Source organism: Chelonia mydas, chromosome 8 (assembly GCF_015237465.2).
Source record: "Chelonia mydas isolate rCheMyd1 chromosome 8, rCheMyd1.pri.v2, whole genome shotgun sequence".
Taxonomy (NCBI): domain Eukaryota; kingdom Metazoa; phylum Chordata; order Testudines; family Cheloniidae; genus Chelonia; species Chelonia mydas.
The window spans coordinates 95712162-95736823 of NC_057854.1; the positions used below are offsets into that span (position 1 = coordinate 95712162).

The 24662-nt window shown below is 42.9% G+C and overlaps 1 protein-coding gene across 3 annotated transcripts in view; it reads left to right on the forward strand.

Annotated features, from left to right (window-relative positions):
- Nucleotides 1-24662, forward strand: part of RAB3B (RAB3B, member RAS oncogene family) — a 123092-nt gene that overhangs the window by 4748 nt on the left and 93682 nt on the right. Inside the window, exons 2-3 of one of the 3 annotated variants that reach the window (XM_037907634.2) lie at nt 4031-4109; nt 17053-17280. In XM_037907634.2, coding sequence (XP_037763562.1) covers nt 4089-4109; nt 17053-17280 — 249 coding nt within the window. In that variant the 5' untranslated portion in view covers nt 4031-4088. Of the gene's footprint in view, nt 1-4030; nt 4110-10580; nt 10599-17052; nt 17281-24662 lie in introns of those variants that run through there. The other 2 variants (XM_043521090.1, XM_037907636.2) reach the window with 2 other exon arrangements.

Here is a 24662-nt window from a genome sequence, read left to right on the forward strand (position 1 = left end):
ATGATGAAGATCTCAGATTGTAGCACAAGATGTTGGAAACCTTGCTGTGTTAGTTAGAGAAGAGACACATTCTGCAAAAGTCCTGAGGGATGATCCTACAAGCCAACCTTTCAGTAATCAGATGGCCAAAAGTACATATGTTGTAACCCCATGATAATTCCAAATGTAAAAAAATAATCCCCCATTAGTCCATTCTTTGCAATTTTTGGGTTTTGTCTCTGCTTATCTATTCACCATACTACTTCTTGAAACACACTTCTGAATGACTTTTTTTACACGTTGTGTGATTTCTGTTGTCATCGCTGATGGAAAATGTGGTTAGCACATGTGACTGTATCAGACTGGGATAATGCAGCAAAAATATATCATTTCTCAAATTATACCCTACTAAAGAAAAGTTATTGCTCTTCCAAATATACAAAGGATTCTTACAAAGGGATATTTGTGAAACTAACTCAAATACACCTTAGATTATAATAATATAATAAAATCTATTCAACAGCTGGATATTTCACCATGCAAACAAGTAAAATTCAACTCCAGGTATGATTTCTACCTTTGACATGTCTGACAACAAGGCATGACAACAACATGACACCAACAGCTGAGGCCAGGAGCTGTCACACTAATGTAGCTCCAGTCTAGATCCCCACCCCTGGGAAATTGCTGGGTAGGGAGCAGTCTACCCTTTAAAGACACCCTCCACCCAAGGCTGGATTAAGGCCTAGGCATTATAAACCCATGCCTAAGGCTTCAGTCACATGATGAGGTCAGAATCTCAGTTTTCAGTGCTTTTTTCAACTGAAAGTTTCGAGACCTCATGATTGTGAAGAAAAACCCGCAAATGTGACCTGAGTGTGACTGAGCAGTGTGAACTATCCTATGCATCGGAATGGGGTATTAATCCTATGACCCACTGTGTTGGGAGGTACTGCCAATAGGGCTCTGGGTTAAACGTCTGTTGTAACGTAACTCTTTTATCCCAAAAGTCAGTGTGAGAATTCTCGGGGATATAATACATAGCGCTCATATAGCACTTCATCCCTGGAAATCAAAGCCCTTCACAACAGATCCTAGGTAACGTTATTCCTATTGTACAGCTGGGAAACTGAGGCACGGAGAGTATAAGTGACTCAGCGAAGGTCATACAGCAGGTTGTAGACAGAGCTGATAAAACTCAGGTCTCCTGACTCCCATGCAATAATTGGAGCACATTGCTTCCTATTACACATTTTAGTTATTTCCCAGAATCACAATCTCTCAGTGAAGTGGGGCGCTGTCTTTTGTAATAACGCCACTATGCCAGGAAGTGGTTTTTAAGCTCCCATTCTGTGCCAGTAACTCTGATGTTCTACATTTTGAGGCTGCTTCACAGAACCTCCTTTTTCTCTAAAACAATAATTTAAGATGAGAGAAATTTAATTTAGATTCCAAAGAGTTGGGTCAAGACTGAGGCTGGAAAAAATGACAATCTCCATGTTATATTGGAACTTGCTTTTGAAGAGATCTGAAAGAGGGAGAATTTTTCAGCAACACTTACTGCATCAAACATTGCTACAGCTAAGGATGAGTAGGCAGGGGAAGGAAGAGTTCAAAACCCCTTCCTTCTTCTAACTCCATGTCAAGGAATTGCAGGAGCAGTTGATGTCAGATATTTATTCCCTCTTTTTCTCTTTGACGTTGGTTAATAAACATCTTGAGGAAAATGGGGAACATGTATATAGGGAAGAATGAAGTGTGATCTAGAGCCCCCATTATGCACAACATTAGAATCTGTGTCTAGGTGAACTATCAGCATAAATATATACTATTCGGTCATCAAATCGGTTAAAACAGCAGAAAATAAATTCTCTTTCTCCAGGATGGGCTGATATACCAAAATAAAATTACCATCCTTAATAGAAAAAATAATAAGCAATGAGCCACTGACTAATTCTCTGGCTCCCAGTGTTCTTTTGGGGGGGGGGGGAAGAAGGGAAGGGTAATCCATAGGTCATAGGTCCCCAAATTGTGGGAGTGCCCCCCAGGGGGGCGCAGAGGAACATTCGGGAGGCACAGTGGGGCTTGGGCCAGCCTCCATGGGGGGTGGGGAGGGAGTGCCACCCAGCCCTGCTCTGCCCCCAGCTCCATTCCGATCCCATGGCCTGGCCCCGGCCCCAGCTTGGCCTCTGGCTCCCAACCGTGGCTCCCGGGGAGGCGGAGGCAAATAGATTCCATTACTGGTAAGGGGGGATGTGACAGGAAACGGTTGGGGACCACTGCCACAGGCACTGGAACTAGTGGTGCTGAGGTTGCGCAGCACCGGCTGGCTTGAAGTGGTTGCCATCATATACAAGGTTTGCAGTTTGGTTCAATGGCTCTCTGCAGCCTCACTATACAAATTGTTCCAGAACCCCGGGGGCAACCGCAGTTTGCAGCAGCTCTTCAGAGCCACAAGATGGCTGAATACCTCTGCTGGAAGGTTAAGACAAGTGACCAGATTGAGGGAGCAGAATCCATGGCTTAAATGCTTAAATCCTTCTGGTTCCCAGCAGCCTTTGGGAGAGAGAGAGAGCTGAGGTAGACAGACTAACCCCGTTAGCAGCTGCTCTTCAGAGCTAGGAGGGGTTTGTAAAATCACTCAGATTCCCAGCGTGGTCAGGATGGGGAGAGGTAAGCAGGAAAATAAGTAGAACAGAGGTTCTCAAACTGTGGGTCGGGACCCCAAAGTGGGTCATGACCCCCTTTTGAATGGAGTCACCAAGGCTGACTTAGACTTGCTGGGGCCTGGGGCTGAAGCCTGAGCCCCACCGCCCAGGGCCAAAACCAAAGCTGGAGGGCTTCAGCCCTTCGCGGCAGGGCTCAGGTTGCAGGCCCCCTGCCTGGGGTTGAAGCCCTTGAGCTTCAGCTTTGGTCCCCCTGCCCAGAAGTGGTGGGGCTTGGGCTTTGCCTCCTCCCCTCCTCTCCTATCTGAGGTCGTGAAGTAATTTTTGTTGTCAGAAGGAGATCGCGGTGCAATGAAGTTTGAGAACTCCTGAAGTAAAACCAGGTAGTGGCAATACCAGCCCCTCTGCCCCCTTCAGTTAAATACTTTAAAAAAAGAAATGGTAAATGTAGTTTAATACAGATTAACGTGAAATAATTCATCCAGAAACAAGGATTTGTACTAACACACATTTTCTAAATGAGGCTATTGTCCAGCACATGGATCATGATAAAGATTTGGGAGCCTCTGTGGGCAAACTGGAACAAATTCAGACCTGGAGTAAGTAGGTGTAAATTCATGACATTTTACATCAGGTCTGAATTTGCCCCCATGTTAAAAGTTTTCCTAGTGCACAGGTACAGTATAAAGTCAAACAAGATATTAGGGGGATGGTGTCTTTCCCTTTACTCCCGCGGAGTTGCATCAGAGATAAATTTGGCCTCTAGGTTTAATTAGAAGTGAGAGAGGGCCAAATTCTGGTCACTACCACTAGTGTAAATCTGTAACAATTGACTTCAAGGTATTATTTTATATTTAGACCTTCTGTAAGTGGAGTAGCAACTACTTTTGCCAAGTCCTACTATATTTGGTCCTTGTAGCAGGGTAACGGATTAGAATTTGACCCAGATAATGTACAAAACCAAAGTTACATATATATATGTATTTCAAGGTGTTTTTTTCTTCTTGGTTCAATTTGTTTCACTGCCTGTCTGCAAGAAACATACCACAATTCCCCTTACAGATGTCAAGAACTTACCTGGAGGGTCAGATTTTTGGTTATACAACCTAGACCGTGTCCGTCTAATCATGTTATGAACTGGTATCCCTAAATAGATATTAACTGAATATCTGTATGAGAGTCTATAATTCAGCCTTTGGTCCTGTTTTATTTAAAATAAATGGAAAATTTTCCATTAACTTCAGTGAGACCAGGTTCAGGCCCACATACAGAAGTGTTTTCCTAGTATAACTTGTCCATTTATTGCAGTTGATCTATTCTTATATAATATTTTCTTTATCTATCTTTATCATATACATTGTAATCCTTTTGCTTCTACATCACAGGTTCAACAGTGTGGCCAATCTTGATTCATACACTCACAGCAAAGCCTCCATCTGTCTCATGGATTATAGATCTAAATTGGTAACTATCATTTGCTTGCCGTAATTATTACCAATTATGTTAACAATTCATATGTTTTCTGCTTTTGCTAAGTTTCCCTTAAAGTACTATATCATTTGCAAAAATTTGCTTCAGGTTATGGCATTATTTTTTATCGTGAACTTTATTCTTTAGGTTACATACCTGGGCTGTAAAAATCCATTTTTGATTGAAACTTGCCATTCAGGATCTGACCAGGATTGAGCTTTATTCCTGAGAATGAGTCATTTAAAAAAAGATTATTTTTCAGTTGCTCCAGTGCCTAAGACTCAAATTTATATAACTGAAAAATGATTTAAATGTGAGGTGTGTTTAAAATAAATTACCTAGTCCATAACATGGATGAATTTTTGGATGATTTTTGGGAAAAAAGTAGAAATATTTCACTTTTAAAATGTGATTACAATACATGTGATTAACATTTTCTCATGGATTTTTACTTGATTTGTAAGTCCCAGGAAAAGGAAGGAATCTCTTGAGTTATATAGTCCATTTCTGCCCTCCCCCTCCCCCCCCCCCCCGCTCCAATTGCTTGACTACAAAATAATTTTAATAACTTCCTGTTGTAGCTCCAGTAGCTTCTTGTATAGTCTTGTCTTGAATATCTCCAGAGAGGTCAGAAATGCAGCCTCCCTTGACAGTTTGATCCATTGTCTACTTGAACTTAGAGGTGTGGGTTTTTTCCTAGCATTCAGTTTTCCTGCTTTAGTTTAAATGATTCTGCTTTGACAGTTGACAATAACCCTTCCTTTCCCCATCATTATTTACAGATACCCAGAAGTCAAAATGGTTGGACTCTACTCATCCCCATGTCCCTTCCCTTGATAGCTGCTGCTAATTCTTTTTCCTTCCCATCATGGCTCCCCGTCCCTGGTGACAGACATATTTCTTTCCCCCTCTTCTCTGTTGGCTCACTTTGAGCCTTAGGTGGCAACTAGGAGTAATTGGACAAAAGTATATATAAAGAAAGGAAACTTAGGCTGGAATAAAACAGGAACAGCTGCCTAATGGTGACAGCTCTATTAGGCTGCAGAAAGTTTCTCAGGAAGAGGGGTGGAGGCTCAACTGTTTAGAACACTTAAAACTAGGCTGGACAAAGCACTCAAGAAAATACTGTTGTAAAATCTTTGCGCAGCCTCAAGGGATGTATAAAATGCCCTAATATATGTGTCTCATCGCTACCTTTTGAAATCTTAGCCAGAATAAAAATGCAAATCATCTGGGTGATAAAAGGTGAAGCAGTTAACTATGTTGACATTTAATTTGTCATTATGGTTCAGAGTCAATATCCCATAGAGATATGGGGGCAATTCAGACCTCTCAGACCCATTGTTTCTCATTATCTGTTTGCACATTTAGAAGAACATCATTCTGTCAGTTTTTATTCAGACCACCTTTCCACCCTACAAATGTTTTTTTTAAACACAGTCTTATATTATTATTTGGAAACTAATAGATCCTCCAGAGCAGTACACTAGTAGAATTCCATATAGTTCATACTCACATTAACGCATGTAAAGAATTTAACCACAGGTCCCTCCCAAAAGTTGGCTTTTCTCTGTATAGGAGATATTCTAAGCCAGACATTAGATTGGCTGGGCACGTGAGATGCACAATACTGGCATTTTCCTGGTGCCCCAGTCAGTTTCTGCATTGCTTTTTGCTGTCTCATACTTGCTTTAGACAGCAATAAGAACAGGAGTACTTGTGGCACCTTAGAGACTAACAAATTTATGAGAGCATAAGCTTTCATGGGCTACAGCCCACTTCATCGAATGCATAGAATGGAACATATAATAAGAAGATACACACATACACACACACAGAAGGTGGAAGTTGCCATGCAAACTGTAAGAGGCTAATTAATTAAGATGAGCTATTATCAGCAGGAGGAAAAAAAAAAACTTTTGTAGTGATAATCAAGATGGCCCATTTAGACAGTTGACAAGAAGGTGTGAGGATACTTAACATAGGGAAATAGATTCAATATGTGTAATGACCCAGCCACTCCCAGTCTCTATTCAAACCCAAGTTAATGGTATCTAGTTTGCATATTAATTCAAGCTCAGCAGTTTCTCGTTGGAGTCTGTTTTTGAAGCTTTTCTGTTACAAAATTGCCATCCTTAAATCTTTTACTGGGTGGCCAGAGAGGTTGAAGTGTTGTCCTACTGGTTTTTGAATGTTATGATTCCTGATGTCAGATTTGTGTCCATTTATTCTTTTGCGTAGAGACTGTCCGGTTTGGCCAATGTACATTAGACAGCAATAGATGTTCTGAAATAAACAAAAAAATTGCTTTTTTGTTTATGTTCAGTACAACATTAATCCACATTATGAAAAGGTTCTAAATATCTATCTATGCTAAAGAACATGAGTTCAGAGCTATTGCTTTATTGGGTATGTATGTATGTGTAATATATAATGACTTTGTGAGGGACTAAATAATTTGGGAATTGAGATATAGTATCTTTGATTTGTATCTTGATAGTTCAAATCTAATCTGAGTCAATAGTAACAACTTTCAGTTACTATCTGATGGTGTGATGGCTGCCATCTTGGTGGACACTAGGGGTTGAACCAGGGACCTCTAGAGCTAAACACATAAGCCTTTACAGATTGACCTGAAGAGCCAGCCTTTGTAGCTGGGCAGTAGCAGACTTGCATACACTGTGGTTCTGGTGCAGAGCAGGACACACAACACATACTGAGCCTGACCAGTAGTGGGCTTAATGGCTCTGCGATGATCTATGTGAAATGTATATGGCTGTTTCAGTCCAATTCCCAATGAACGGACATCCATGCTGGGAAAAACAACACTACAGTTGGCATTGTTGCTGGCACTCTCAGTGGAGATGGCAAGAACTGAATGGATGATAGAGACAAAACTACCCTCTCACCCTAGAGAGGATTAATGCACATTGACAGGGGAGAGGTGAGGAAGCTGTCACTGCCACTAGATTTTCTGAACTTCTGATGTAGAAGATAGAGGATTTAATTCTCCAGAGATTTCCATTTGCAACTTTTCACTAGCACTAAATTCACCTGGACATTATTAGTATGAACCACTATGGCAATTCCTACTTGCTTACTGGGAATCAGGGCACTTGGCACTACATATGTTCCCTTAATGCCAGCTTCCATCCTAGTTGGGATTGAATATAATTTGTGCTGCAGCTGTCTGACGTGCTTTGTTATTGCAGATTCCCCTGTTGTTGTGCTTGGAAGAAGTTACTATGGCATCCCACACCAATTAATTGTACACAGCTTTTCATTTGACTGGGCATGGCTCAGAATGTCTGAGTACTTTATTCACAGGAGGAATAACACTGAGTGATGGTGGGCATTATATTAAAAATATCATGGCTCCACAACACAGTATCACACAGACACACCGTAAGGAGTAATCTTCACAATAATATGGGCAGATCATATCTTGAGAATGAGAATCTTCCCATTGCTAATGCATTTCTCTAAAATAGGCTATCTATGCTAATAATGCTTTTACCTGAACAGAAGTGGCTGGTTTGGGCGAACAGACCACACCTCTTGATTTCTTTATACGATATCTTCGATGGCATGTGACTTTCAACAACTTTGCTTCTCAGGCACAATGAAAATTACTACAAGGGTAAAGCTCATCTGTGTGGGAGACATTTCTCAGGGGCTGCTCCTTGACCGTGGGACAAACTGGCAAAGGAACTAAGGTTCAAGACAACCTTCACCACCTTCCATTGCAAGTTGAAGGCGCATTCTTTCGACCTTGCCTTGTCTAAATGTGAAGCTCTGTGTGTGTGCGTGCACACGTATGTAATTAAATGTTTATGTGAGAAGATCAGGTGTGTTTATGGAAAAATAGCCAGAATGCCCAGGGATTTTATAAAAGTGTTTCCTTTGAAAGGGCCATGGTGCGAAATGTAGCCCTCTGGTCAGTATGTATGCCCAATCCGCAAAGGATGTGGATTTGTTACAGCCTCCAGCCATAGAGTTTGGATCTTTAGCTCAGCCTGTACAGACTCATGCGTTTCCCTGGTATCAGCCAAGAGGTGGCCATCACACAAGGGTGGACCAGATAGTGGACACCACTGACGTGCCATGTAACCAGGGTCAAATCCTCTAACCTCTCTGTACTCCTGTGGTTCACTCATAAATGGAAGGAGGTATAATACTTACCTTCCTCACATGGTATTCTGAGGCTTAATATTTATATTAACTCGAAGATTCACAGCTGCAAAATCATAGACTATCAGGGTTGGAAGGGACCTCAGGAGGTCATCTAGTCCAAGCCCCTGCTCAAAGCAGGACCAATCCCCAATTTTTGCCCCATATCCCTAAGTGGCCCCCTCAAGGATTGAACTCACAACCCTGGGTTTAGCAGGCCAAAGCTCAAACCGCTGAGGTTCAGTACAAGCCTTTGTTTACCAAGTTTACTACTCATTAGTCATGGGAATTATGGGCTAAATCCTGCAGTCCTAAACCAAATCATATTGAAGTAAATAGACAGATATCCTTATGAATCAGATGGTTAGAATCTGTTTTCATTTACACATGTTTTGAAGTGTCAGAGTTACTCCAGGTGTCCGCCAACTGGGGTAAAATGAGATTAAAATATAGTCCATTGTTTCTACAGGTTTCATTATGAGCTTTGCTTTTTTAGGATTTAATATCTTACCTGTTTCAAATATTAAGTTATGAGATCAGATGCATTTTTTTAAATTGCAAAAATTATTTAAATCTGAGTTCTTGAGTAGCAATTTAAAAAAAAATCTTGTGGTTTCAGATGCTCTTCTGCCATGCTTTGAGCCAAACATGGTTTTGTTAAAAAAAAAAAAAAAAAAAAAATCAGATGGAGTCAATTCTGAATATGGATTATATCTTTATCTGATTTTACAATTTAGAAAATAGCATATTTAATGGCACTGTAAAGGGAAGGAAGATGTGACATTTGGAGTCATCCTAGAGAAAAGTGTGTAAGGTTTCTCTCAGAAGGGGAGTAAATGTTTCCGCAATTAATTCTGCTGTCTGTTTCTGATATTTGTGGTCTGACAGATGGTATTGCATAGGAGCACTTTGGGAAAGTAGACCAAGCTGGTGCATCTACGTGTGTTCTCCTATGGTAGCTGTCTGCAGTTCAGACTTCATTGCTTCTGCCTTCTACAATAAAAGTGAAATTCCCCCTTGTGCTAAGGGCCAGCGTGAGGCCTACACACCAGCTAGGCTGCACTTAAGTGCCAGACTGGTTTACAGTTTACTTCTTCAAGGAAACATGATAGTTGAAGCAAACAGGCACAGGCTTTGCAAAAGGGATTTCTAAAAACAATTAGACAGCAGAAGGGATATACACATCTATGTAAAAGCAATAAAACACCTCATCACAAGATGGCTGGCCCCTTTGAGGGAAGATGGAGTCAGCCTCACAATTAATGAGATTCTTCCGGGCCTGAAGAGATGAAACTGAGGAGGGTCAGGTAATAGCTTAATGCAGTAATCTTCAAACTTTTCACATTTTGCCCCCACCCTTCCACCCCTTCGGGAGCCGTGGTCAAGAGCTGGGGCTGGAAGTGGGGCCATGGTTCCTCGGGGAGGGGAGGGAGGAGGGGGCTTGTCAAGGTTCCTTCCCCACTCTGAACTCTAGGGTACAGATGTGGGGACTTGCATGAAAGACCCCCTAAGCTTATTCTTACCAGCTTAGGTTAAACGCTGCTACCACCAAAGTGTCTAACAATAACAGGGGAAGTGCCCACTTGGAAACGTCTCCCTCCCCCAAAATCCCCCAAAGCATTACACCCCCTTTCCTGGGGAAGGCTTGATAAAAATCCTCACCAATTTGCATAGGTGAACACAGACCCAAATCCTTGGATCTTAAGAACAATGAAGAGCAATCAGGTTCTTAAAAGAAGAATTTTAATTAAAGAAAAAGTAAAAGAATCACCTCTGTAAAATCAGGATGGTAAATACCTTACAGGGTAATCAGATTCAAAACATAGAGAATCCCTCTAGGCAAAACCTTAAGTTACAAAAAGGTACAAAAACAGGAATATACATTCCATTCAGCACAGCTTATTTTATCAGCCATTTAAACAAAACAGAATCTAACGCATATCTAACTAGATTGCTTACTGACTTTTTACAGGAGTTCTAACCTGCATTCCTGCTCTGGTCCTGGCAAAAGCATCACACAGACAGAGAGAACACTTTGTTTTCCCCCCCTCTAACTTTGAAAGTATCTTGTCTCCTCATTGGTCATTTTGGTCAGGTGCCAGCGAGGTTATCTTAGCTTCTTAATACTTTGCAGGTGAAAGGGATTTTCCTCTGACCAGGAGGGATTTAAAGGTGTTTACCCTCCCCTTTATATTTATGACAGGGCTGGAGCTGCAGCCAGCCAGGAGCTAGGGGCCAAGACCAGAGCTGCAGATCTGGGGCTGACATTAGAGCTGTGGCTGGATTGGGGATGGCAGCCGGGGCCGCGACTGGGTGCGGATCCGCAGCTAGGCTGGGAGCCAGGGGCTAAGTCCAAGGATGCAGGTGGGGGCAGGGCTGGGGCAGAGTGGGGCTGGGTAGTGCTTCCTCCCCACTTCCTGTGGGGGCTGGCCCAGACCCTGCTGTGCCCCCCAGAACATTCCTCTGTGACCCCTTGGGGGGCATGTCCCACACTTTGGGGATCACTGGCTTAATGGACACCCAGGCCTTATAAAAGGGCTGAGAGAGCTCCAATTAGGGTGACTGGACAGCAAGTGTAAAAAATCAGGACAGGGGGTGGGAGGAAATAGACACTATATAAGAAAGTGGTGGGGAGAGGAATAGCTCAGTGGTTTGAGCATTGGCCTGCTGAACTGAGGGTTGTGAGTTCAATCCTTGAGGGGGCCATTTAGGGCCATCTGGGCAAAAATTGGGGATTGGTCCTGCTTTGAGCAGGGGGTTGGACTCGATGACCTCCTGAGGTCCCTTCCAACCCTGATATTCTATGAAAAAGACCCCAAAATCAGGACTGTCCCTATAAAATCTGGACATCTGGTCACCCTAGCTCTATTCACATCCTATTTGAGGAGTGAAACCACAGAGAGTGGGTAGGTTCCTGTGGAAGGCCTTGAGCCAGCGTCTGCAGGAGGCCAGGTACTCCAGGGGAACCAGCTTTGGGGCCCAGTGCTCTATACCAGAGGCAGGAAGGACACAAGGAACAGAGTCCAGGAGGGACTGAGAGTGGTACTCTAGGGGAACCAGTCTGGGGGATGACTGCTCTGTCCTAGAGCCAGAAAGACTCTCAAATGTAGCCCAGAAAGTGACTGGGAACAGGGCCCAGAGGGCAGACTGAAGAGAAGCCCCAAAGAGCAGAAAAACCTTTTTTGTTTGTTGGGACTTCTTAGTTGGACTTTTGTAAAAAAGGGGTTAAGTTTTGTTTGTGACTTGGCCAGAGGGCTAAACCACATCTCCAGCACGGACTGGTGTGTGGAGAACTGAGGGAGCACCAGGAGTGCCACAGTTGGCCAGCAGTGGTTGTTATGTTGCAGCCACACTCTGACACTCATACACCATAGCCTGCCTGAGATTCCTCATCACTCCTGAGTGTTCTTTGGGATTTGGGAAACCTTGGCACAACAACAAATGGGTATAAACTGGCTATGAAGCAATTTAGGCTGGCAATTAGAAACCTTCTTCTAACCACTAGAAGAGTGAGGTTCTGGAACAGCCTTCCAATAGGGCAAACAACCTATCTAGTTTTAAGATGGAGTTTGATAAGTTTCTGGATGGGATTAGAGGGCAGGATTCCCTGCAATATCTGGAGACTGGACTTGGTGATCCAGAAGGCCTCTTTCAGTCCTATATCCTCTGTTCCTATGATTTAATCAAAGTCCTCTAAAGGCAATGTTTCTCGATGACCGGTCCTTGGATAGGCGCCAGTCCCTGAGATCTCCCTGACACAGTTTCAGAAGACGGCAAGCTGGTCGCTAGTATCGAAAAGGTTGAGAAACACTACTCTGAGGTGGTAGGATTCTCTCCCGCCCCCTTCCCCCCGGTAGCTCTTGGCTTCTTCTCTGGACCATGGAGTACCGTCTCTTTGACTCTTTCAGTCAGTGTTTACAGTGATCTGAAAAGAGTGGGGAGTCTTTAATCACCCCCACATCTGCAAGTCCCTCTGCCCAAGAATTAAACCTGCACGCCACCCCCAAATCAATCCTGTCCCCCCATCAATTTGGCTCTCATTTGCCTCAGCCTCACTTCTACTGCTCCTGGGGTTCTATGTCTCCTCTCCAAGGCCTGATGGAACTGGAGCAGAGTGCCCTCTCCCCCTTTCCAGGCCAGGTATTGCAGGGAGGGAGAGGGGAGAAGTTGTCCCATGGTTCACATTATATGGGAGAGGGACCAGAGCTGACAGGAGCCGCTAGGCTCTTTCTTCTCTCTCCTCCTCTCCTCTCATGTGAGAATGGTATCAGATTCTCACATGGGGGCTGGGGAGATTAAGAGCGAGTGCTGTCTGCTTCCTGCGGGACTCCTAATTGGTGGCGGCTGCTCTCCAGGAGGTGTTAAAGTAGCCAATCAGAGGGGAGTTCCCGCCCCCCAAGGTAGAGCTAAAAATGTACACTCCCTCAGTGACCCAGCTTGCTATTCATTTTGCTACCCCTGAAACCGATTGTGACCAGGTCCATTTTAAGCACTGCTTCCAGTCAGTGTCCTTCTGCTCTCTAAAATGGCCAGGGATAATACCTTCCTCTTACAACATTCAGACAGTCCCCTCTGTCAGATGACCCCCTTGTCATTCTCAAATACCAGCCTTCTTCCCCCGCCCCCGGTCAGATGATCATTGCCTGGTTAGCAGGTCGCCTGGTTAGTAGGTCACCTGAGTGCGCTGGTTTTTCTGAGTGCTAGCTAGCTCATTGACATAGGGTGCCTCCATTTGAAGAGAAAACCATCAAAGTTTAATGACCCCACCCCCAATAAATATAGAGAGTACGTAATATCAAACAGAATGGGTAAGCTGTACAAAGATAGATTTCCCAAACTGTCACAGGGGGGCAAAAGTTCAAGCAAGAAAGTTGAACTTGAAAGAGTTTTTGAAACTTTGTGACCCCCCCGACGCTGCTGTGACTTTTAACTCCTCTTTTGATTGCTATGGTTCAGCTAACAGATCTTGAGTCCAGCACAATCTCTGTACATCCCATCTAGAGTTGCTCTTCTGTGAAAACAGCAGAATGTTCTTTCCAAGAATCACTCACTTTTTATTTTTTAAGCTGTGCTTCAATTGAAAGCTATACTGGCCAGTCACATTCTGTAATTGCTTTTTTAACAGAGATTTGAAAGTAGCATTTGTAGCTGTTTGCCCTTTTGATTATAACAATCTGTGGATCCAGGGATAGCAGCAGTACTTCATTTTAAAAACCATGTTGGATTTGGTGAATGGATTCCACAAAGGTGAAACCTGACAGAAGAGACTGATTCAGATTTAATCAGTGGGTCACCTGTCAGTTGAAGTCAAACTGTAATTCTAGAAATGGCCAGGCTTTAAGTGATGATGGTGATGAATCTGGTATGCCAAGTGCGTATGGGTAAATAAATAAAAGATATTACCTCACCCACCTTGTCTCTCTCTGAGTGAATATGAAATGAAGAAAATGATCTCCTGCCCATCAGCACATGTTCCCATTAGCACTTGTGGTGATAATGTGTATCAAGAAGAGTAGGCACTTTTAAATGTGAAGCCTCTGACTTTCTTCCATCATGGGGATAAGTACACAGTGATTAAGACAGAAAAATTGGCGCGTCTTCTTCGGTGTATAATAAATGACCAGATTTCCAATATCAGAAATTGGGGCGCTGTGTGTGTGTGTGAGTGAGCAGCTAGTTAGAACCTTTGCTTTAAAATTCCGACTCGGATCCAAAAGTCATGAATAAAAGAATATTTTCCCGTTTGAGAAGAAAATTCATACTGTGTCTTGTTGGTGAGTTTGCAAAGGATCTTGACCTCATTTAATATTAAAATAAAAATATATATAATGTGACAGAATCTCAGCCTCTCCTAGGGTAATTGTGCAGAAGTTTTTGCTGCATGCAGCAATATAACTGAGTGTTTAACTGTTGCTTTAGGTGCTCTTGAATAAACTGTCCTCATTGCATAGTCTGTAAAACAGGTAGGCCTTGTAGTCCAGATTGCATTAGTTTAACTAAAGATATGATTTTAAACTAATGTAATTAAACTGATGCAAACCCTTTCATGGACACTTACTTTGGTTTAAACTAGGTTTATTTTGGTTTTGCATTTTGCATAATTCCATAAGAAATTGATATAATCCTGGTTTAATTGGATGGGTTTGTGTACCAGTTTAATGAAATTGGTTTTAAATGGATTTTAGTAAAACTGGTGGAATTCTGTATGTAGATGAGGCCTTAGATCAAGTACTGGATAGGATTCCCCTGCTCCATAGCGCTCAACCTACCTGGGCCCACATGTGGGTAGCAGTGTGTGACAAAGTTCCAAAGAGCGGGAACACAACATTCTTCAAGCAGGAAGGTAAGATGCCATGGGATTCACTCCATGAGAGTAAACAATCCTTTCTATCACTTCAGTGCAATGGTTCTTTATTTATGGTGTCAATAACTTTCCACAATAAATGGGAGGGGACACCAAAGGTGAATAGAAAGTAGGGCGCTGTGGGACTAAAGGGAGTGACTTTTCTCTTGAAATGTGGGATGTTTGAAAGAGAGGCCCTGACTCTAGTCCAGCCACTGGGATTAAAGGGATTTAAGGAATCCAGGTTACAGGGGTAACTGGATTAAATTTAATGCCCTGTAATATACAGGAGGTCAAAACAGATATCTAATGGCCTCTTCTGGCCTTAAACTCCCTGTACCAGTCCTGGTTCCTCTCCTTGCCTCTGGCTGATAGGCAGCAGGCTACAATGACTTTTAGGGGAGTTGTGAGTCTTGAGGGTAGAGAGAGTTTAGTGCACTACGCCTAGCTCCTTTCACTGCCTCCTTTACCTGGCAGCAGGCTCCCTCTAGTGGTGGATAAGCAACAACAGGCTTCCTCATCCTGGGAGTAATAGAAGGGGAAGGCAGCATGATAGTGACCACTGTGGCAGTTTAAAAAAACCGAATGCCCCCCCCGGGTGTCTGACTCCCAAAGACAATTTGTGCTCTGTACTATGTGCTCAGGAATACAATGGGATAGAATAACTTTCTGGGATGAGTGGGGAGTTCTGTCTGTAGGCCCATCCAGTCCTTGACCTCTCTGACCCTGCCAGCAAGAAGAGGGATGTTAGAAGATGGCTGCCTCCACTCAGACTGTCTGATTTCACATAACCCACTGAACAGTCATCAACTGCCAGTCACCTTTGCCCCAGGCTAGATTGGAACCTGTGGTCTAGAAATGAAATACTCCACGTATCTGTCACGGGGCAAACTACTCCAGGCCCTCTTGCCTCTCCTCTCAGTGACACACACACAGTCCATAAATGAAAATGTTCCCCTACCAGGATACACACAGCAGGGACATATACAACTTTTTTTATTCGGGAGGTGGGGGCTGTAATAGCTGTTGAACGTTGCTTTAATGAGTAGTTTTGCACCACGACTACATTTGTCCACTTTTGATAAAGTGAGACAAACAAACTTCTGTTCCAAAGTCACTGTTTCCTTTATTGATGCAATCCCTAAATTTGTGGAAAGGCTAAAGCCTGGCCCACATCCCCAGTTGTCTACATGAACAGCGATGAAAAGATAAACAGAAACCTGTTTTCTGACTGAGTTCCACAGTCTCCTTCTCTAGTCAGAGCATCCCCTGCCTGTTTTTTCCCGCCTTATGCAGTGTTGTTGTACCTGTATTGGTCCCAGGAGACCTGAAGAAGAGCTCTGTGTAAGCTCGAAAGCTTGTCACTCTCACCAGCAGAAGCTGGTCCAGTAGAAGGTATTATCTTTCCCACCTTGTGTCTCTTTTCCTGCCTTGTAAGTTAAAGCAATGAGCTATGGTTGCCTGATGAGTTCCAGCTACCTTGACTTTTCAGATAATTTAACCTTTTTCTGCATGGTCACTAAATCCTACCAAGGAGCATAGGAGAGGGAGGGGGTTTTAAGTAACTCTTCTCAGTTGGCCCCAGGGCCTGTATCCTCTGGAAACCCAGAGGGGTAGTATAACCTGTCACAATGCCATTGACAGTTCCTCTGAGCCATTCCATTCCACACACATGCCATTTTTATTAATTACTATTTTGAAAGCAGATAAATAATGGATGGACTTAGTGAGACTTTTTTTCTTCTTCAGTATTGATAGGAAACTTTAAAAGATCCTCTCGAGTGATAGACAACCCGCACACCTAGCACAGTTTGGTATTTAGGAAATGCTAGTTTTCTCCAGTAGTCGTTACTGAAACTATTTCTCTTTACCTGCCCACTGTGGCTGCCTAAATGAATTGTCCCAGCTGCCAAAGCTAGTGCATTGTAATGGAGATTTCACTTCTCAGCAGCTTATTGAAGTACTCTGTAATTTGAATAAGAATGCTGTTTCTCTGTTAATATTTGGAAAAACCTAAAATCACCAATTTATCCCTTTGATGAATCCAGATCTGCACATCACATTTATAGCCTGGGCTTGAAAATTACACATGCTCTCAGTGTCGGTGCTGTGCATAAGCAGATTAAGCAATTACGTGGGGGCCCACGTTCAATTTTTTAGTATGAGTTGTGTGTAGGGAAGGCCCCCCCTGCCAATATTCCTGATTAAGGCCCCCAACAGTGGGCTAGAGCTGCCTCTATATGCACTGATACATGTTGAGAGCTAAAATTAGGTCCCACATAAGTGATTTCAAAGTGTATTTTCCCCCACTTAAATGAAATACTTCAGAAAGAAGGGATACATGCTAAGCATGAGGTGCTGAGTTGAGGACAGTTAACACTAAACTACTCTTAAATTTTCTCTCTGTCATTGTCATTTTCTTAGATGGCTTCAGTAACAGATGCCAGATACAGACACAACGATGCTTCAGACCAAAATTTCGATTACATGTTCAAACTCCTGATCATCGGCAACAGCAGTGTGGGCAAAACATCCTTCCTCTTCAGATACGTTGATGACACTTTCACACCAGCTTTTGTTAGCACAGTCGGAATTGATTTCAAAGTGAAAACTGTTTACAGGAATGACAAGCGGGTGAAACTGCAGATCTGGGTAAGTGCTGGCACTTTCCAAATATTCTATTTAAACCTGAGCAAAGATATACCAGAAAAAGTCATCATAAATGCTAAGAGCAAAATATTTGGCTTTTTGAAAGTAAATTTTGGATTATTCTAGGTTTATTATTCATAGGGTTTTGTGTAGTTGTATCTTTTCCCCACCCTTGGAGACTCTAAATCTGATCAGCTCATATCCACCAAATATATTTGCATCTTCCTGCAATATTGCACCGCTAAGCAGAAACAGGTGAGTTCACTCCAACTACTGAGGGTCCTCCCAAAGATAGCTACAGGGCATGAGGGTGTGTGACATGGTATACCAGGCTCAGAGGCTCCCTGCTGGAGGCCTCTGGGTCCTATCACTAGGGCTCCGTGTCTGTCACAGAGGTCGCAGAAGACATGGATTCCGTGACTTTTTGCGACCTCCATGCCTTCTGCAACTGCCGGTGTGGCTGGCCTCAGGGACTTCCTGAGCAGTGGTCCCGGGGTCGGCCCCCAGCAGCTGGGGCTGCTGGCCCTCTGGTCCCCACCCCCAGCAGCAGCTCTCCAGCTCCTCCCAGAGCAGCACCCCCCCAAGATTTAGTCATGGATCAGTCACGGGCCATCAATTTTTGTTTATTGCCCATGACTTTTTTACTAAAAATACCCATGACTAAATCGTAGCCTTACCTATCACACCTGTCACAGAAAAGGAACAGTAGAGAAGCCGTCCAAGTGCCATAGAGAGACTGTGCGGGAAGCAGCCATTAGCCACTGGGGAAGTGGCCTGAATATTTGACACACCACTGGAAGGGGTCCTGAACTGTTAGTGGCCCAGCTGGAGAGCTGGGGCCAGAAAGTACCAGAGTGGGCAAAATCATTGCCTCCAGAGAGGAAGGCCTGGGGTACAGCTCAGTACCAGGCTGGGACTGTGTAAGGACTGAGAGGCCTTGTGATAGGTCTCTGTTGGATTGTCTCTGTTTGTTTTGTTTGTATTACCCACAGATTGTGTGGGACTCAGCTGGAGGGCTGAGTCATTGAAACTGCTGACAGGGTCACAAGAAACTGAAAGAGAGTACAGGCACATGCATGTGGCCAGGGGGCACTCGCGAGAGGTGGGTGCCACCCCATTAAAGGGTGCTAAAAGCCATCTCTGGTGAAACCACATCAAATGTCAACTGGCAGGAGAGATTCATACAGAAACCCTGTCATATAATTTCTGCAATGAGCCAGAATTTCACTGTCAAGTCAGCAAAAGATCTAAGATTCCTGAGCAACAGAGTACAGCACAGGGCTACATCTAAGCAACTATGCTAGGAGTTCATCACGTTTCTTTTATGAAGGGCAAATGTTTTAGAAACATTTTTTATTACACGTGACAGATGACTTGAAATGCATTTATGCAGCAAAATTGATCCTGATAGTGTTTAACCCTTCAAATACCCCAGAAAATTTGCATTCAAACTGTGTTGGAAAGCTGTGCTCAGGCTTTTGTGTTCTGAAGAATTACAAAGCACCCACTTGGAATTCCTTAGCAAAATACTCCCATTTGTATTAAATACATGAAAAAGATGTCAAACAGGGAGAGATAAGGGCAGCTATCAAACCAACTTCTAGAAAGCCAGCTGCAGCAGCTTAAAATGGTTCTCTGTATAGCTTTGTCTCCAGACTAATTAAACAGACGCACTGGATCTAAGGTTTCAGAGTAGCAGCCGTGTTAGTCTGTATTCGCAAAAAGAAAAGGAGTACTTGTGGCACCTTAGAGACTAGCAAATTTATTTGAGCATAAGCTTTCGTGAGCTACAGCTCACTTCATCGGATGCATTCAGTGGAAAATACAGTGGGGAGATTTATATACCACACAGACGATGCTGACAGCTTGTGCCACACGCTTTCAAAGAAACTGCGGAACCACCTGGTCAACATCCTCTACAGCAAACAGGGAAAGATTAAGAATGAGCTCTCAAAACTGGATACTCTCATAAAAAACCAACCTTCCACCCAAACTTCCTCGTGGCTGGACTTTACTAAAACTAGACAAGCCATTTACAACATACACTTTGCTTCTCTACAAAAGAAGAAGGACACTAAACTATCTAAACTACTACATGCCACAAGGGGCCACAACAGTGGTTCCCTTAACCCACCCAGCAATAGTGTTAATCTATCCAACTATACTCTTAGCCCAGCAGAAGAATCTGTCCTATCTCGGGGCCTCTCCTTCTGTCCCTCCACCCCCACGAACATGATACAGTTCTGTGGTGGCCTAGAATCCTATTTTCGATGTCTCCGACTCAAGTAATATTTCCATCACACCTCTGAACAACATACTAATCCACAGTGACCTTCCTACCAAGACTACAAAAAGAAGGATTCTGGGTGGACTCCTCCTGAAGGTCAAAACAACAGACTGGACTTCTACATAGAGTGCTTCCGCCGACGTGCCCGGGCTGAAATTGTGGAAAAGCAGCATCACTTGCCCGATAACCTCAGCCATGCAGAACACAATGCCATCCACAGCCTCAGAAACAACTCTGACATCATAATCAAAAAGGCTGACAAAGGAGGTGCTGTCGTCATCATGAATAGGGTCGGAATATGAACAAGAGGCTGCTCAGCAGCTCTCCAACACCACTTTCTACAAGCCATTACCCTCTGAACCCACTGAGGGTTACCAAAAGAAACTACAGCATTTGCTCAAGAAACTCCCTAAAAAAGCACAAGAACAAATCCACACAGACACACCCCTGGAACCCCAATCTGGGGTATTCTGTCTGCTACCCAAGGTCCATAAACCTGGAAATCCTGGACGCCCCATCATCTCAGGCATTGGCACCCTGACCACAGGATTGTCTGGCCATGTTGACTCCCTCTTTAGGCCCTACGCTACCAGCACTCCCAGCTATCTTCGAGACACCACTGACTTCCTGAGGAAATTACAATCCATCGGTGATCTTCCTGAAAACACCGTCCTGGCCACTATGGATGCAGAAGCCCTCTACACCAACATACCACATGAAGATGGACTACAAGCCATCAGGAACAGTATCCCCGATAATGTCACGGCAAACCTGGTGGCTGAACTTTGTGACTTTGTCCTCACTCATAACTATTTCACAGTTGGGGACAATGTAGACCTTCAAATCAGCGGCACTGCTATGGGTACCCGCATGGCCCCACAGTATGCCAACATTTTTATGGCTGACTTAGAACAACGCTTCCTCAGCTCTCTTCCCCTAATGCCCCTACTCTACTTGCGCTACATTGATGACGTCTTCATCGTCTGGACTCATGGAAAAGAAGCCCTTGAGGAATTCCACCATGATTTCAACAATTTCCATCCCACCATCAACCTCAGCCTGGACCAGTCCACACAAGAGATCCACTTCCTGCACACTACGGTGCTAATAAGCGATGGTCACCCTATAAACACCACCCTATACCGGAAACCTACTGACCGCTATTCCTACCTACATGCCTCCAGCTTTCACCCGGACCACACCACACGATCCACTGTCTACAGCCAAGCTCTACGATACAACCGCATTTGCTCCAACCCCTCAGACAGAGACAAACACCTACAAGATCTCTATCAAGCATTCTTACAACTACAATACCCACCTGCTGAAGTGAAGAAACAGACTGACAGAGCCAGAAAAGTGCCCAGAAGTTACCTGCTACAGGACAGGCCCAACAAAGAAAATAACAGAACGCCACTAGCCATCACCTTCAGTCCCCAACTAAAACCTCTCCAACGCATCATCAAGGATCTACAACCTATCCTGAGGGACAACCCATCACTCTCACAGATCTTGGGAGACAGGCCAGTCCTTGCTTACAGACAGTCCCCCAACCTGAAGCAAATACTCACCAGCAACCACACACCACACAACAGAACCACTAACCCCAGGAACATATCCTTGCAACAAAGCCCGTTGCCAACTGTGTCCACATATCTATTCAGGGGACACCATCATAGGGCCTAATCACATCAACCACACTATCAGAGGCTCGTTCACCTGCACATCTACCAATGTGATATATGCCATCATGTGTCAGCAATGCCCCTCTGCCATGTACATTGGTCAAACTGGACAGTCTCTACGTAAAAGAATAAATGGACACAAATCAGACGTCAAGAATTATAACATTCAAAAACCAGTCAGAGAACACTTCAATCTCTCTGGTCACTTGGTTACAGACCTAAAAGTGGTAATTCTTCAATAAAAAAACTTCAGAAACAGACTCCAACGAGAGACTGCTGAATTGGAATTAATTTGCAAACTGGATACAATTAACTTAGGCTTGAATAGAGACTGGGAGTGGATGGGTCATTACACAAAGTAAAACTATTTCCCCATGTTTATCCCCACCCCACCCCCCACTGTTCCTCAGACATTCTTGTCAACTGCTGGAAATGGCCAACCTTTATTATCACTGCAAAATGTTCTCCTCCCACCCCCCGCTCTCCTGCTGGTAATAGCTCACCTTAAGTGATCACTCTGGTTACAGTGTGTATAGTAACACCCATTGTTTCATGTTCTCTATGTATATAATCTCCCCACTGTATTTGACACTGAATGCATCCGATGAAGTGAGCTGTAGCTCACGAAAGCTTATGCTCAAATAAATTTGTTAATCTCTAAGGTGCCACAAGTACTCCTTTTCTTTTTACTGGATATAAGGTTAATTGAAACAATGTGTTATCATTTTCCAGACATTTCTGGCCAATAGAAAAATGGCAGATGCACAGTGTTCTAATTAATCCATATGCAATGGATTCATAACTAATCCTTTTGTTTCTAGATTAAAATATACCACTGTATAAAGCACATCATTCTGAACTACTGCCTTCCTGATTTGCGAGTGGAGGATTTTTTTTTAACTACAGCATTTTCCTTAGTAAATAATAATTAATTTGATCTCTTATGTCTTCAGGTGCAAGGTACAACAGATTTAATAGCAACACAATCTTTGCCATGTTGCTAGATTCTGGTAATAAAATAAAACTGATATATAGGTTGGCACAGATCTAGCTGTGAAATTATTTGATTTAGTGTTTGGGTTATGAGGATATTTCAGAGTTTAAAGCCATTACCAAATTAAACATGTTTCTCCTCCTGTGTTTGACTTTATTACAGGACGTCATGTCCCTGCTGTTAATGAAGTCTGTAAAAGGAAGACAAACTCAATAAAATTATGTGAGGTTTATCAAGAACATTCTAAATAAAATTTTGAATTAATCAAAAGTTTTAAAAATATGTTTGAAATCTTCTGGAAAAGCCTTAAACTTGAAAAGAGATAATATATCACTTTTCAGAGAGAAGTCACTAAAATAGCAGGATTTGTAATATTAGAGTATCAACAACATTACTGTACGTTGACTTAAAAGACTATTTTAGAATGAAAAATTAAGTACTTAACAATTCCAAGGTGACGTGCTTTTATTTATATATCCCTTTCACAGATCCATAATATGAACCATGACTTAAGAGTTTTAACAAAGATTTTAAGTAGGTACCTTTTAAAACCACTTAATATTTCAACCTATTTTGAGCTCAGTTGCTCGTGTCATAAACCTGAATCTGTAATCTGAATGTAAGCATCAAACTAAGCACGGTAGTGGTGGCTATTAACAGACCAAAAGCTGAGCCCTTACAAGGCACAAAATGCAACTGAGTGCTCGTAGGAGGATGAAGGGAATTGTTTTCTTATAAATGTATCTCCTGGTGTTAATTTTACTACTTTTCTTTTAAAAAGTGATTTACAGAGCCTACATTAGGCTCTAATCTGCTTAAAAACTGATGGTACCACTCCCCATTGATTTCAATGGGACCATATGCAGAGAAAGGTACTACTCAATGTGAATGAGGGAACAGGGTCTTTGTATTTTCTTTGTATTTGTGCATGAGAAGCAGAACAATGGGTGAAACTGACTATAAACAAAATGAAATTGGCTATTAGCTATGAAGGGCAAAAAGTAAACAAACAGCTTACATCTTGAAAAATAATTGGAAAATTCTTTGTTTTAATAATGCAAAGTGTATTAGTAACAAAGGAAATAAGATATCTTATTTTGAAATTTGTGGGACCTGATTCTCTAGTGCCTTGAATCTTGTGCAGTTGTCTACATCTTTGTGAAGTGGGTGCAAAACTTTACATGAGATGTAAGGCAAAGGAGAATTAGGCCCATGACTTTTTACCTTGACAGTGTCTTTGGATAATGATGGGTGAAATTTATCACTGTGCAGAGTCAGCACAAAACCTACACAGAGGGTGACTAGATGTCCCAATTTTATAGGGGCAGTCCTGATATTTGTTTTTTTTTCTTATATAGGCTCCTCTTACCCTCCACCCTCTGTCCCGATTTTTCACACTTGCTGTCTGGTCATCCTACCTACACATGACTTAAATCCTATTTTGAAGAGTATAAGTAGGATGGGACTTAAAAGGTGCCCAGCTCTTGTGCTGGCCTTCTGCACGGGAATGAATTTCATCCTAAATGCGTTAGCTGTAAAAGTAGCCCTTGACTGATTTGGGGCATCAACACCATTCGACCACTTAACTTGAAAGAGCACATTCGCTATACAGATATGTCTACACCAGCAGCTCTCCACTGGTGCAGGTGCACTGGGTTAGAACTAATAGAAGCTTAATAAGGCTTTGTTGGAGAGTTAAACAACACAGTAGTTAAAACCAACTGAGCCCTGCTGAAACTAGAGGCTTCTGGCCCTGGTGGAGCTGTTCCAGTAGAGCATTATGGGTCTGATGTTGGATAATATAAACAATGGCCAGGCATGTGGTACTCTGGATTAAATGAAACCTCATTGGAAATTTAACTGTTTTACTTTGTGGCTTTCCGGACAAGGTCATGCTAACTTTTTTCTTTTTATTTATATTATGGCCAATGGAACTTAGCAGCAACTCTTACTTGATCAGTCTTAATACACAATTATTTCCTACTGTAAGAAGGATGATGCAATTATTTAAAGAATACTTTGAGTTTCCTTTGCGCGCGTGCGCACACGCACACAAAATTTCATGGAGCAACATTGTTAGGGACCTATAATGTTCTCTGCTTTCCCAAGGCTACATCATTCAATAGGGCTTCATGACTGTCAAACTGAAAAAGATGGCAGACTGGAATTGTCGTGGCACTCGAGTGGCTATCTATAAAATTTTTATCTGCTATCATGTGGGACATGGGGGAGGAAGAAATCCAGTTGTAGTGAGTGTACCTCATAGTGATTATTAATCGCTATGAATCAGAATTATTAGAACCTAGAACCCCTCCCTCTTGGTGCTTATGGGGTTTGCCTTTTGCTTACATTGATCAAAACAATGGAGAATTTGGTGGGAAGCTCACTTTAGCAGTAGTTTCTTTGATTTTTCTTTTAT